This window comes from Penicillium antarcticum (genome assembly GCF_028974205.1).
Source record: "Penicillium antarcticum strain IBT 31339 chromosome Unknown utg000005l_segment0_segment0, whole genome shotgun sequence".
NCBI lineage: Eukaryota > Fungi > Ascomycota > Eurotiomycetes > Eurotiales > Aspergillaceae > Penicillium > Penicillium antarcticum.
In genome coordinates, this window is record NW_026695303.1 from 3,331,753 (window position 1) to 3,344,240 (window position 12,488).

The 12,488-nt window shown below is 48.6% G+C and overlaps 4 protein-coding genes across 4 annotated transcripts; all 4 read left to right on the forward strand.

The window, feature by feature from the left end:
• Positions 1 to 2,004: 2,004 nt before the first annotated feature.
• On the forward strand, positions 2,005 to 2,258 carry N7508_005913 (uncharacterized protein; the record flags this gene model as incomplete). The annotated part of the gene is given in 2 exon segments (XM_058463979.1): positions 2,005 to 2,029; positions 2,044 to 2,258. The coding sequence occupies 2 exon segments, from the start codon at positions 2,005 to 2,007 to the stop codon at positions 2,256 to 2,258; spliced, it is 240 nt and encodes a 79-aa protein (XP_058320457.1).
• A 251-nt stretch (positions 2,259 to 2,509) lies between these two features.
• N7508_005914 (putative glycosyl hydrolase) lies at positions 2,510 to 3,586 on the forward strand (the record flags this gene model as incomplete). The annotated part of the gene is made up of 1 exon (XM_058463980.1): positions 2,510 to 3,586. One exon carries the CDS (start codon positions 2,510 to 2,512, stop codon positions 3,584 to 3,586), a length of 1,077 nt encoding a protein of 358 aa, XP_058320458.1.
• A 3,104-nt stretch (positions 3,587 to 6,690) lies between these two features.
• Positions 6,691 to 8,443, forward strand: N7508_005915 (cation diffusion facilitator family transporter; the record flags this gene model as incomplete). The annotated part of the gene is made up of 4 exons (XM_058463981.1): positions 6,691 to 6,769; positions 6,831 to 6,877; positions 6,930 to 7,016; positions 7,073 to 8,443. 4 exons carry the CDS (start codon positions 6,691 to 6,693, stop codon positions 8,441 to 8,443), a joined length of 1,584 nt encoding a protein of 527 aa, XP_058320459.1.
• Positions 8,444 to 9,220: 777 nt separating this feature from the next.
• N7508_005916 (putative manganese ion homeostasis (Fr)) lies at positions 9,221 to 11,237 on the forward strand (the record flags this gene model as incomplete). Its single annotated transcript, XM_058463982.1, has 2 exons — positions 9,221 to 9,553; positions 9,609 to 11,237. 2 exons carry the CDS (start codon positions 9,221 to 9,223, stop codon positions 11,235 to 11,237), a joined length of 1,962 nt encoding a protein of 653 aa, XP_058320460.1.
• Positions 11,238 to 12,488: the final 1,251 nt, after the last annotated feature.

Below are 12,488 nucleotides of genomic sequence, written 5' to 3' on the forward strand. Positions count from 1 at the left end.
AAATAGAAGTGAAAAAGACTGGGGACGGAATCCTAAGAAACAAAGATGAACGACATATTTGGGCAATTTACATTCAATTGACCGCCCTAAGTCTAAATTCTACCATACACTGTACCTCTGTAGACGGCTGTTGATATGGCGTTCGGGCTTGACGCCATTGTCCCCACAGCCCAGAACGCGGGGGAATGGCCTGGGGGTAACGGATATTCCCCGGTCGGACATCATTTTCCGGTCCGGGTACCATCTTCCAGCTCTGATCTATATCCCTCTGCATCCTAGTCATTCCGAGTGATAGCGATTCATATCCCTTTTAAAGCAAATGACAACCCGGATTCCTGCCCAGCCCGAGATCTACATACACGTCCTAGTGTCATGGATTATCGGGCACGCCTCGTGCATGATGAAACGTTTCGGTATTAACATGCTTTCTCACTGTTCAATTGCCTCATAGCTTCCCATTTTTCCGTTTTGATACTTTCGTCGGGAGACCTTTCTCTCCAATTGAGACATCGAACTTTGCCTTCGGCGAGAGGCTGCATGGGTATCCCGCACCCGGCAACCCGATAACTTGAAAGTTTATATCTAAGGTCCATGTATTTGAAACATTGCTGTCGATTGGATTGCCGAAGTTATATCTCAATCTGATCCATACTTTCCTTATGATTATCCAAAGAGGATAACATTACTTGTATAAACCAGCGGCTTTAGGAGTCTGTTTTCTTTCCCCACGAGGAAATGAACGGGATTGATCTCGGGATGAGGATTCCGACCCAGATGCTATAGCCTAACCATGCGGGTCGAGAGAAACATGGGGGGAGTAATGAACCTCAACTATGCGATAGGATGCAAAAGACGACCAAAACTTGATAATTGTGCGAGTCTGAGGTGACTTCACACCTACCAGGTTCTAGATATTGCTTGTAGCCAATCATTCTCACTAGTGCATCCTGAACTTATGAACAGCGGGTGGCGTGCAGCTTGATTTCCTTGGCTTTATAAACTAGCTTTGCTTGGCGTAACCGCATGTGGGCTTCGAGCAGTGAAATGAGACAGAGTTTTGAAGATTCATCCTTTGTCACTTCGGCTCTTAGGGCAATTTTCGGAGTTTTATTCGTTGACCTTGTTAAACAATGCCGAAGCTAGCCCAATTGTTTGGTTATCCTTTTATCCCAGATTTATATACCACCCAAGTCCATAAGACTGCAATGCTCTCCGATGTTCTACGGTGACTAGCGCGTCACCTGTAAAAATCTCGTGGTTAGACAGAGATCCCTCCCGATTTGCACCGGCCTTCCTAGAGATAGTATTCGAAGATTACTGCTGGAGTCAAGAAATAAATCACTGAATGTAGGGAATTAGATGATTTTGGCGAAATTCCTCGTTGGGACTTTCCTTGTTCCAACATTTTTTGTTGACTCGGATAGTGTGATACTTGTTCGCAGTTTCAATAAGATCCCCCGTCTTGACGGAAACAATTCGGCACGGCAGCAGCTAGATCTTCCAGTTGGTTTTGGTAGCTTGTCTGCCGGTCTTTGCATCTGCACCCGCAGTATCCCGACTAAAGCCGACCTAATTGATACAGGCTATAAGGCCCTATGCCGAGAGTTGGATTCCCCTGTTCTTCTGTCATTCTTTTCTTTTCATTGAATATTCCCAAAAATTTTCATACCTAATACCCGAGGTCAAATTGGTGTTCTGAGGCTGAAAGGTTCAGATAATTCGTCGGTATCGATGCTCAAGGTGTGCGAACTATCCTTGCTGAGATGACATACCGAGGGCGGCTGACGTTGATTTGAACCGTGTTCATCTAAGTTGCGAGTGGCTTTATTCACAGGGAATTGACTGGATGTCATGACATGAATGAATACTCCAACTGCCGCACTGAATTCTTGGTAGCAGGCATGACGACTGATATACTGCAAGACAGAGAAACGAACACTTAACATGCTAACTCATTGACGGTGCGCTTTCAATTATTTCAAAAACGGTCCTTAATCTAACATGATGTTCCAACTCACAAACTCATACAGTACGTTTTGAAAGTGCCGAGGGGGCTCGAGCCCAGCCCCGACCGGCCACGAAACGTTTTCTTCCGCCGTAACTCAGTAATTGTCCGGAACGATGATAATCTTTCCTATATGAGCCAAGTGGCGTATATCCGCAAATACTACCTGGCAGGTGGCATCGAGGCGACTACAATTGAGGTGGATACAGCTGTCGACAACTCGGCTACTATTCCGCGATCTAAACAGGTATAAGGTCAACAACTACGCGTCTCTTAATTTCAATATACTAATCGCCGAGAGACTGTAGCATTTTCAAGCAATTCATAGTGTTTTGGATAGTAACCTCGTATCTCCAATGGGTCCCGTCTGCCGATCAATGTAACACCCCTCGATTTGTTGGCAATGCCTCGGATAGATAGCGGACTAGCAAAAAGAGCCAAATAGAACAAAGATACCACAGAGAAATGCAGATCTAACACTCAATATCGAAACAATTCTTCACAATGAAGCTATCCAAACAGATTCTCCTTCCTTTCTTGCTATCTCTTGCACCTCAAGCAACGACTTCTCCTACGGAGGACCTCTCAGTACAAGTTGGACACCATGTTATTTTCTCATATCCAGGCCTTGAGCCACCATCCCACCTCTTCGATCTGGTTACTCAAGGCAAGGTTGGCGGCATCATCCTTTTCGGCGAGAATGTCGGCGAAAACCTCAGCACGACAATCGAACAATTACAGAATACCTACAGAAACAGCCCACACTATGCAGGTAGTCCTCTGTTTGTAATGACAGACCAAGAAGGAGGCCAGATCCGCAGACTGCCCGGCGGCCCAGAAAGCAGTGCAAAACAAGTTGGCCAAGCATCCAATCCGAGAAAGGCAGCGACGCAGATGGGCAAAGATGCCGCTAGCACTCTTGAAGCTGCGAAAATAAATTTCAACCTGGCTCCTGTTTTGGACGTTTATCGGAAGCCAGGTGATTTTACGGATCACACTGGTCGTTCCTTCAGTAACAACTCGGATGTTGTTGGGACTTGTGGATCGGCATTTATCAAAGCCCAGCAGTCTGCTGGTATCATTTCATCTGCCAAACATTTTCCTGGACTAGGCGCTGCTGGTGCGACTGAGAATACAGATTTACAACCGGTCACTATCGACTCGAGTCTGGAGGTGTTGCGATCTGTTGATACAGCTCCCTATAAAAAGGCGATTGCCGCTGGTGTTGATATGGTTATGAGTTCTTGGGCTATCTATCCTGCTCTTGATGCCCAACATCCTTCTGGATTTAGCAAGGCTTGGATCCAACATGAGTTGCGGGGCAGGCTTGGTTTCAAGGGTGTCACTATTACTGATGCCCTTGAAGCGGGGGCATTGGAGGCTTTTGGCGATGATGCCAGCCGTGGCCTGCTGGCTAGTCAGGCCGGCATGGATATCCTGCTTGCATCTTCGAGGAATGTGACTCAAGGTGAGAGTGTTGTGGATATTTTGGTGGCTTCTTTGAAGGATGGTTCGTTGGATATGGAGTATTTTACCCTGGGGACAAAAAGAATCATGGAAGTTCGAAGGAAGATTGTCTAAGAGTCGAAGTAAAAGTACATTTAGATATGTGCGAAAACAATATCTACAATGAAATGACAAACCTGCGCAGAGAAAGTTGTTTTATTGGGTTTCATTGGTATCATAAGTGTGTATAGTGTGGCATAAAGCAGCCCTCCGTTCGTGGAATCTATAGCAAAAGCTGGAACATACGGTTTATTTTTCACGTCCGGCAAAGTCATACGATGGTGCTCGTCGTCGAACGTGTACATCCCGACAGGCAAATACGAAGGAGATGGAATGAGCGACTCTGTTCAAGCAAAGGATCAGTAAAAGACTTTTCGGTGTTTATTGCCACGGCAGAACTCACCCAGCCACGACTTGTAGGGCTGAACTCGCAATCACTAATGCCGAGGAGTATAAAATAGTGGCAGAGCCGGAGGTAATACAGGCGGTGCCCACTATGACGAGGACTCCGAAGACAATATTGGTAACGGCAGCGAACAGATCCAATGCGACCAAAAAGCCAGCATGAGGAGCCTTTCTTAGTTGAAGAAGGATTAGATGAATCAATGACCAAAGAGAGGAGCCCCCAGTCTAAATGAGCTGAGGTCAGATACGATATTGGGGGCCATGTGCGGGGGATTCTTACCAACCCAATCGCAATATAGTTAGGGTTCCCAATGCTACAGACAATGACTGCAGCGATAGCAAAGAAAAAACATGTGATTCGCAGGCCAAGTAGCGTTCCATGACTTGTAGTTGAAGGGAAGTAGTTATTCATTGTGAGGGGGCGTTTTGATATCTTGAAATGTGGCTAGCGGGCATCGGGGTACGGGAGGGCAGAAGATATTATAAGTCTATGCAGGGAATCAACAGCGGGCAGTGTATTTCTAAAATAGAACTTTATAGAAGTTAATGAATCCTACAGAGGTTTGGACCCAAAATCATCACCGTTTGGTATCCAAGCACACGGGGTATGGGTCCAGCAAGGGTTCAATACCAAGGAAGATTGGGCTATGGTGGGCGGATATCCTTGCCAACAAAAGTAGAGCCGGGATCTTTTTGGGGGCCAATCCTCACCGCAGGATTGTAATCCAAAATTCTGCCTTGAGGCTTGAAGGGGGCTGGCTAATTGGGGCTATGCTGAGCCGCTTGGCTCGATGCTTCTGAGCCTCTTGAAATCAGGGTCTTGTGGCTCTGTCTGGTATGGCCCAAGATCTAATTCTGCCCAAATTTAAGCTTGCTAGATCTGATAACTGTACAATATATAAGAAACGTATTTGTGCGTCCTGGTGTGTTTTTGTATATAGCGAAATGTCTGTTGTGGTGACCTTGGCAGTCAGGCTTGTATTCTCTTTCCAGATTTGGGTCATGAGGTCGTCAATAAGCATCATTATGTGCCCAATAAAATGAGTGTTCTGTTGGTCATTCATAGGACTAAAAAAGGTAGAGACAATACCTGGAAACAGACGTATTCTAACATGGAAGGCCTCGGTTGGCTAACGAGACCATTTCAATGTGATAACCCAAGGCTTTAATATAATACTGGTGTGACCATGTCAAAATTCCTGGGATAATATTGCGACTTTCAACCCAGCTTTATGTCATTTTTGTACTTATTCTCAAGTGGGTGCCTAAAAAACGCAATATCATAGTCACGAACCTTGAAGTATGTCACCCGATAGCCCACACAATCTTCTATTACTGGGAGCTGTTGACTGATTTTAACATGACATGCTTAGCTATAGTTCTAAGAATCTAGAGGTAGTCGAGGAGCGCTTCGAACTACGCATGTATTTGACTCCGTATCCACATAAAAATGAAAATAAAGATCTTCTTCCGGACTGGTGCACGGTGAAAGGTATAGGTATTCAGTCACGCGAGCATTTTGATAGCAGTGTCGAAGCTCAACCCTCAATCGCTTCGGATTGGGGCATTTTGTTTAACCGGGAAGCAAGCAACTCCACCTTTCACTTGTGTATGAAGTTTTTATTGGGGCCGTTTGTAGTCACACTAGGATTCGGAGTAGGAGCTGCCATTTCCCCGTGAGAACAGAAGTTTTCTCGCTTTGTCAGCTCTAGACTGGCCCACAGAACTCCACCATGCCGCGTGGATCCCGACCTGAACGGGGCAGCACCTTCCAAAGATCCAATGAACATGTTTCCAAGCGTAAGCAATCCAGCCCTAGGAGCATGAATGGCGAAAGTTTCATATGCAATACGCTATCCATAGAACGCCGGTGTGCCCCTCCAAGTCTGTAAGCGAACTGGTTCGCTTGTGTATAGTTTGGGAGTTTGGGGGCCAAATGAACGATACTCTCTAGAACTCACCGGCGTGCGCCTCAAGTGCGAAATTAGCCAGGCTACGAAACAGCCGAAGCCTGGGAACTCCACTGCTTAGGCTACAATATATGAGACTGGATACTATAACCCGCGCCATATCGCCAAAAGTGCCGATGTGTGAAAAATCAGTCAGTTGGCGTTTGTGGGACAGGCCGGGATACAAAATGCTTGATATCTAGGCACGAGGCCCTAGGAGACGCGTGGGTATTGACCGGGATCAAAGGGTCAATCACAGTACAGATATGTAACTAGCGTAGTCCCGCCGAAATTGGCCGGTTTCGGAATTTCCATTGTACAACATTGGATGTATATGAAGTGAGAAGTGGAAGGAGTTAAAAAACACGACATCTGAAGGGCCAGACTCGGTTGAATAAAGACCCAAAATTAAGAAATTAAGTTGGAGCAAATAAAAGACTTCCCACGAACTAGGCCGACCGGCGGCTATTGGATCCACCCAAAAACCGCATACCGGATACATCAAAGATTATACGGGCAGATACATATAGATGCATATATTGATTATGCTATCGCTCTCTTGAAGGTACTAGAGTCTAATTATAATATACTAAATAAACAATGAGTAAGTTCCTTTTTATACAGGGCAAGGAACAACGTAACGCCACCGGGTCCGAGTGGTTCCGCCGTTTCGAGCTCCACCAGCTCTCTGCGTCAAAGTTGCGCTTTTTTCTGCCTTTAAACCCCTCCTCTGACCTTCTAACCTTTCTGATTCTATCGGACTTTGAGTCTTGACTTCAGTTTACTAGCTTTGCCCTGCGCTCCTGAGCGCGCCCACAATTCACCATGGGGCTTTCCAAGGAGAAGCGTATCATGATCCTGCTGGTCATTGATACGGCATTCTTCCTGCTGGAGTTGATTACTGGTAAGTTATCCCTGGATCTCGATCTAGCGCGAACCAATTATTCTGACGGTGTGCTTCTTAGGTTATACCGTCCACTCGCTCGCCCTTGTTGCCGATTCCTTTCACATGGTACGCGATCCGCACTGCACGTTCCACAACCGGATTCTAACCTCACCAATAGCTGAATGATGTGTTATCACTCTGTGTCGGATTATGGGCCGTCAAAGTCGCAAATCGGGAGACGACCTCCAATACTTACACTTACGGCGTAAGTTGACAACCGGACCGAGTCTCGAACTATCTGACAATTGTATTTTTGAATAGTGGCAACGAGCCGAGACTCTTGGTGCCTTAGTGAACGGTGTTTTCCTAGTCGCATTGTGCATGTCAATTTTCCTGGAAGCAATCCAGCGCTTAGTGGAACCCCAGGAGGTGCAGAACCCGAGATTCGTGTGCATCGTTGGTTGCTTCGGACTTGCCTCTAACATCATCGGATTGGCCCTCTTCCACGACCATTCGCACGGTGGCCACGGCCATGGTCACAGCCACGACGAGGAAAATCACCACAATGATCACGACCATGATCATATCGAGGATGAAGAGCATGGCTACAGCGACCACCAGGAGGCCGCCCCGCAGAGCATCGACGCCCCTAAGACTGCTACTCCCAACGCGCTCACTCACTCTGTCACTGAGCCTGCATCGCCCCAATCGCGCCGCCGCGGCACCCCAACCCGAAGCTCGCGGAGATTCAGCACCTCTACCGGACGCGTTTTCGTGAGCGCCGAGGATATTCCCGTGCTCCCAGAAAGATTGCGCCAAGGTATTATTGCAGCCAGTCAGTACCAAAACGAGCAAAATTCGGATTCGGATACTGGCCATGACGAAGATGAGATCCCATCTGAGCGCTCTGGTCTTCTGCGTCACCGTGACCGTGCCGCCAACTACACCGACGAAGAGGGCGCCGCTATCAAGCCCTCGGATCACCACCACCACGATGAGGATGTCCACAAGTCTCACAACCACATGAAGCCCAAGTCCAAGGATGGAAAGAAGAGTGGTCACAGTCATGATCTGAACATGCGCGGTGTGTTCCTCCACGTTATGGGAGACGCACTGGGCAACATCGGTGTGATTGTCTCTGCGCTTATCATCTGGTTGACTGACTACGAATGGCGCTACTATGTTGACCCCGGCATTTCCCTGGTCATCACGCTGATCATTCTTGCCTCCGCCATCCCGCTGTGCAAGGCTGCCTCCCGTATCCTTCTTCAAGCTGTTCCCCCTGGAATGAGCATCGACCACATCAAGGAGGATATCGAAAGACTCCCCGGTGTTATTGGCTCCCACCACTTGCATGTGTGGCAGCTCAGCGACACGAAGATCGTGGCCTCAATCCACCTCCAGGTTGATACCGAGATTAAGGGCGAAGGTTCGGAGCGATACATGCGTCTGGCCAGGCAGGTGCGACGCTGTCTCCATGCCTACGGCATTCACTCTTCAACCATTCAGCCCGAGTTCGCACCTGAGAGCGACACAGAGGACAACCACACCCACGCATCTTCCTCCCGAGGAACCGTTGAGCACCAGCCCAGCCGCGCAGCCAGCGTCCGGGAAGGTGACAATCAAGCCTGTCTTCTGGAGTGCGATGAGAACTGCGCACGTGGAGGACAGTGCTGCCCTAAGCCCACTTGATTTCCTACCCACACACCCCTTTGTTTCCTACGTGGATACCCATGGCCACCAAAACATTTCTATCCGACGGTTTCCCTATTCTGGTACCTAACATCATTCCATTTATCTTTTATGTCATTTGCCTCTGTGCTTTTCTGCCAGAGTAATCGTCTCCTATCTCTCATCTTTTCGTGGTTTAGCCTCGAACTGCCAATTCCTTGTGGAATTGGGTCATTGGAATGACGGTGTGTCATAGCAGCATGCACTATGATACTGATTGTGTACGAGTCTCTTCTGTATTGTTGAGCACCTGGAGCGCAGTCATGTATTTCTACCTATTCCTAATCAACACTTTATCTCAAATTGCATCGAAATGACTGCCAGTAGAACCAAATTAGACATGCCTTTCATTCACAGGCGTTTGCGCCCTCTCTTATGATGAGGTAAACTTGTCCTTATTCCCATGCTTCTTATCAGTGAAACCTACAAATCTCGACTGCCTGTATGCAGGGATTTGTGCAGTACAGTACTTTGCTGTGGATATAAATAGAATCACGTGATCACCCCCGGGGTGATCTGCACGTCTGGCCTGCAGCTTGAATTGTCACCCCTTGTTCCTAATGCAGTGAGATCCTCTGCTTAACTCTTTATCTATTCATTCTTTGCTTTCTTTTCTTTTCTCTATCCTCTTTTTGTATGCTCAGAGCATGCCCTGTCATTCCTTTCGCTAGTTCAATATTAGCCCCATCGTGTTTGGGGCCACCCTGTCACCTAGGCTCACTGTCAAGCTAACCCAACATGACATACCCCTACGAACGCTCCGCGGGCACTTCTCCTCTTCCCTCCTTCAACCAGACCTACACACCAAGATCGCCAAGTTTATCCAGTCGCGTGTGGGGATTTGTTCCCCCAATCGCAAAACAATGGCTTTCGGAGGGGCCTCTCAGCCGTGGAATCGGTAGACATCGAGGCAGTGAGGGGATTAAGATCACCGCAGTACGAGCTGTGAAGTCCGTCTTTTCCATCTCTACTGCTATCATTTTATTGTGGATTTACTCTATCTGGTGGGGCGAACGGAGAGTATTTGAGGAGCACATTAACCAATGCCTTTGGGATAGTTGGGAAGAATGGGTAAGTGCTGTCGCAATCGATTGTATTCTGCATGGTACTGACTGCTGCATGCTAGCCCCAAGAAGCAACACCGCACCACATCGCCTTCATCTCAGACCCCCAGCTCGTCGATCCCCACACCTACCCTGGCCGACCATGGCCTCTGTCAACATTGACTGTCAAATACACGGACCAGTATATGCGCCGATCATTCTCCTTGATTCAGGATCACCTCGAGCCGGACTCGGTGCTGTTCCTGGGTGACCTTTTCGACGGTGGCAGAGAATGGGCCACTGGTACCTACACCAGCCCTGAAGCCCGATATAAGAATATCAAAACCAATTTCTGGAAAAAAGAATACCGCCGCTTTATGAACATCTTCTTAGATCCTTGGGAAAAGAACAGGCCCCCACCGGTGGATGGACGAGGGCGCAAGTTGCTTGCCAGCTTACCTGGAAATCATGATCTCGGATTTGGAAATGGTGTCCAAGAGCCTGTTCGTGATCGGTTCCAGACCTACTTCGGACACAGCAATCGAGTAGATGTGATTGGAAACCATACCTTTGTTTCAGTTGATACTGTCTCACTGAGCGCGATGGACCAACCTGATCCCTTGACAGGCAGCTCGCCAACAGCCGCAAACGATGACGCCTGGCCTGCTCGCCCGATTTGGAAAGATGCGGACGATTTCCTGGACAAGATGGCCATGCACAGGGCCAAGGCCGAAACAGAGGAACTGCGAATGCTGCAAAACCAGAGCGAGGGCCATCTGTTCGACTACCGTGTGGTCAATGCTGTCGATCCAGCAATCCACCACATGCCCGTGCCAACAAGCCCCGGTTTCCCTACGATCATCCTTACGCACGTGCCTCTATACCGTAAGCCTGCCACTCCATGTGGGCCTCTACGCGAGCGCTACCCTCCATCTTCGGACGAAGAACTGGAAGAGGATGAGCCCAATTCTCTGAAGATCTCGGGTGGCTACCAGTATCAGAATGTCCTCACACAGACCGTATCCAACGAGTTGGTGTCTAAATCAGGACCCAATGTGGTCCAAGTCTACTCTGGTGATGACCACGACTACTGTGAAGTCTCCCACCGGGAGTTCAACGGTTCACCAAACGAGATCACTGTCAAAAGTATCTCCTGGGCAATGGGAGTTCGCCACCCAGGCTTCGTGTTGACCAGTCTGTGGAACCCAATTGACCCCCAGACAGGTAAACCAATCAAGGACGCCTCGCCAACCATCCAAAACCACCTCTGCCTTCTCCCAGACCAACTGGGTATCTTCATCCACTACCTCACCATCCTCGGCCTCAGCGTCGCCGTCCTCTTCATCCGCGCCCTCTACCGGGCATTCTCCTCGCCGGAGCCATCACCAACCGGCGCCCTTCTTCCTCTCTCTGAACGCCGCCCGCAACATAACCCCCAGACCTCCGGTGCATCTAGCTCTACTTTGTCAGCAGGAGGCCTAGCCAGCCGCGGGATGACAGCGTCTCCTCGCTACCCTGGAACTAAGTCACCTGATGCCTACCGGGTCGACGAGGACATGTTCTCCTCGAAAAACAAGACTTCATGGCGGCCGGCATCAGCTACTGGGCCCCGCTCTACTGCTTCCCTTGTCTTGCATGATCTGTACCATTCTACCAAGATTGTGGCGCAGGTCGTGTTGTTAGCGTACTTCATCCTGATCTGGCGCTGGTAGCCGGATCGTTCCAGCGAAAATAGACAATAATAGACTTGCATATCGATCACCTGCTGCAGAATCTACTAGCTCCAATCTAAACCTGCTTATAATAATAGCATAGCAAGACTAGGGCTAGAACAAGCACTTGAAAAAAAAAAAGATAACTAGAAAAAGCACTAGAGCTAGGACAACAGCTAGGCCCGTTGACCTCGTGACCAGACCCTGACCCGATCAAATTTTCCGGCCCGGCCGCAGGCCCCGGACCTGCCATGTCTTACACCCCGGCTCATTAGACTCTCTCGGAGTCCTCCCGACGATTCACCGACATGGTCAAACCTCGGCATAGCTTCGGCCTGAGCGTCCAATCCCAGACACGGGAAAAATCCCGCACTCGCATGTCGACCTCTTGCCAAGCCTTAACGCGGGCCGTTCAGGATTTGCAACTGTTTACTCAGTGTAGACTGCAGATTACAGTGCCACGGTTTTTCAGCATCCAATAGTTACTGGATTATAGACATACTGTATTATAGAAACTAGTTAGCAATAAACTGAAACAGTCACAGTAGATATTTTTCATCATCCGAAAATCTCGTAACAGAATTCTTTCCATGTGGGAAATAGAGTAAAGTGGACCCAAAAACACGAGTAGCCAAACCTTCACCCAGATCAAGACAAGTCAATTAATGGTGCAGGGGAAATAACCAATTTCATTTCCTCATTCCGGCTCCGGTGAACAAAACCAACATTCCCCTCGTACTTTCCTGGGGTCCAACGTTCCTCTGTTGGTTGACAAACTCGCCTGCGGGTCATAGATATGTACACGTTATTGGCTCTTCCCCTCTTTCCTCCACACTCAGGCCCCTGTCCTGTCTGGGGTTACATGGACCGTCTGGGGAGAAAATCTGGAGCGGGAAATGAGGGACACAGTTCTCCCATGTTCGTTGTACAGGACATGCTACGTTTTTGTTGATCTGTGGCGTTGAGGTACATGCCTCCTGCATACATTTACTTGGGGTTTGTAATCGTTGAATTTACCTGCTGCGTTTATTTTAGTCCTCGTATTAATAGCCAAATCCGGATTTAGCCATTACAATCCAGATCCCTAAAGCAGGTGACAAGAAAAAACTGGAAGAAATTTTCGGCGGGAAATTGACCTGGGGGGGGGGCCCGTTGCCCGATGCGGGACGCCGATCGGCATCGCATGTGGCTCAGTACAAGATGCCGGTTCCGGCTGTCAACCTCCCATTCCCCGAGTCATGTGGTTTTGCT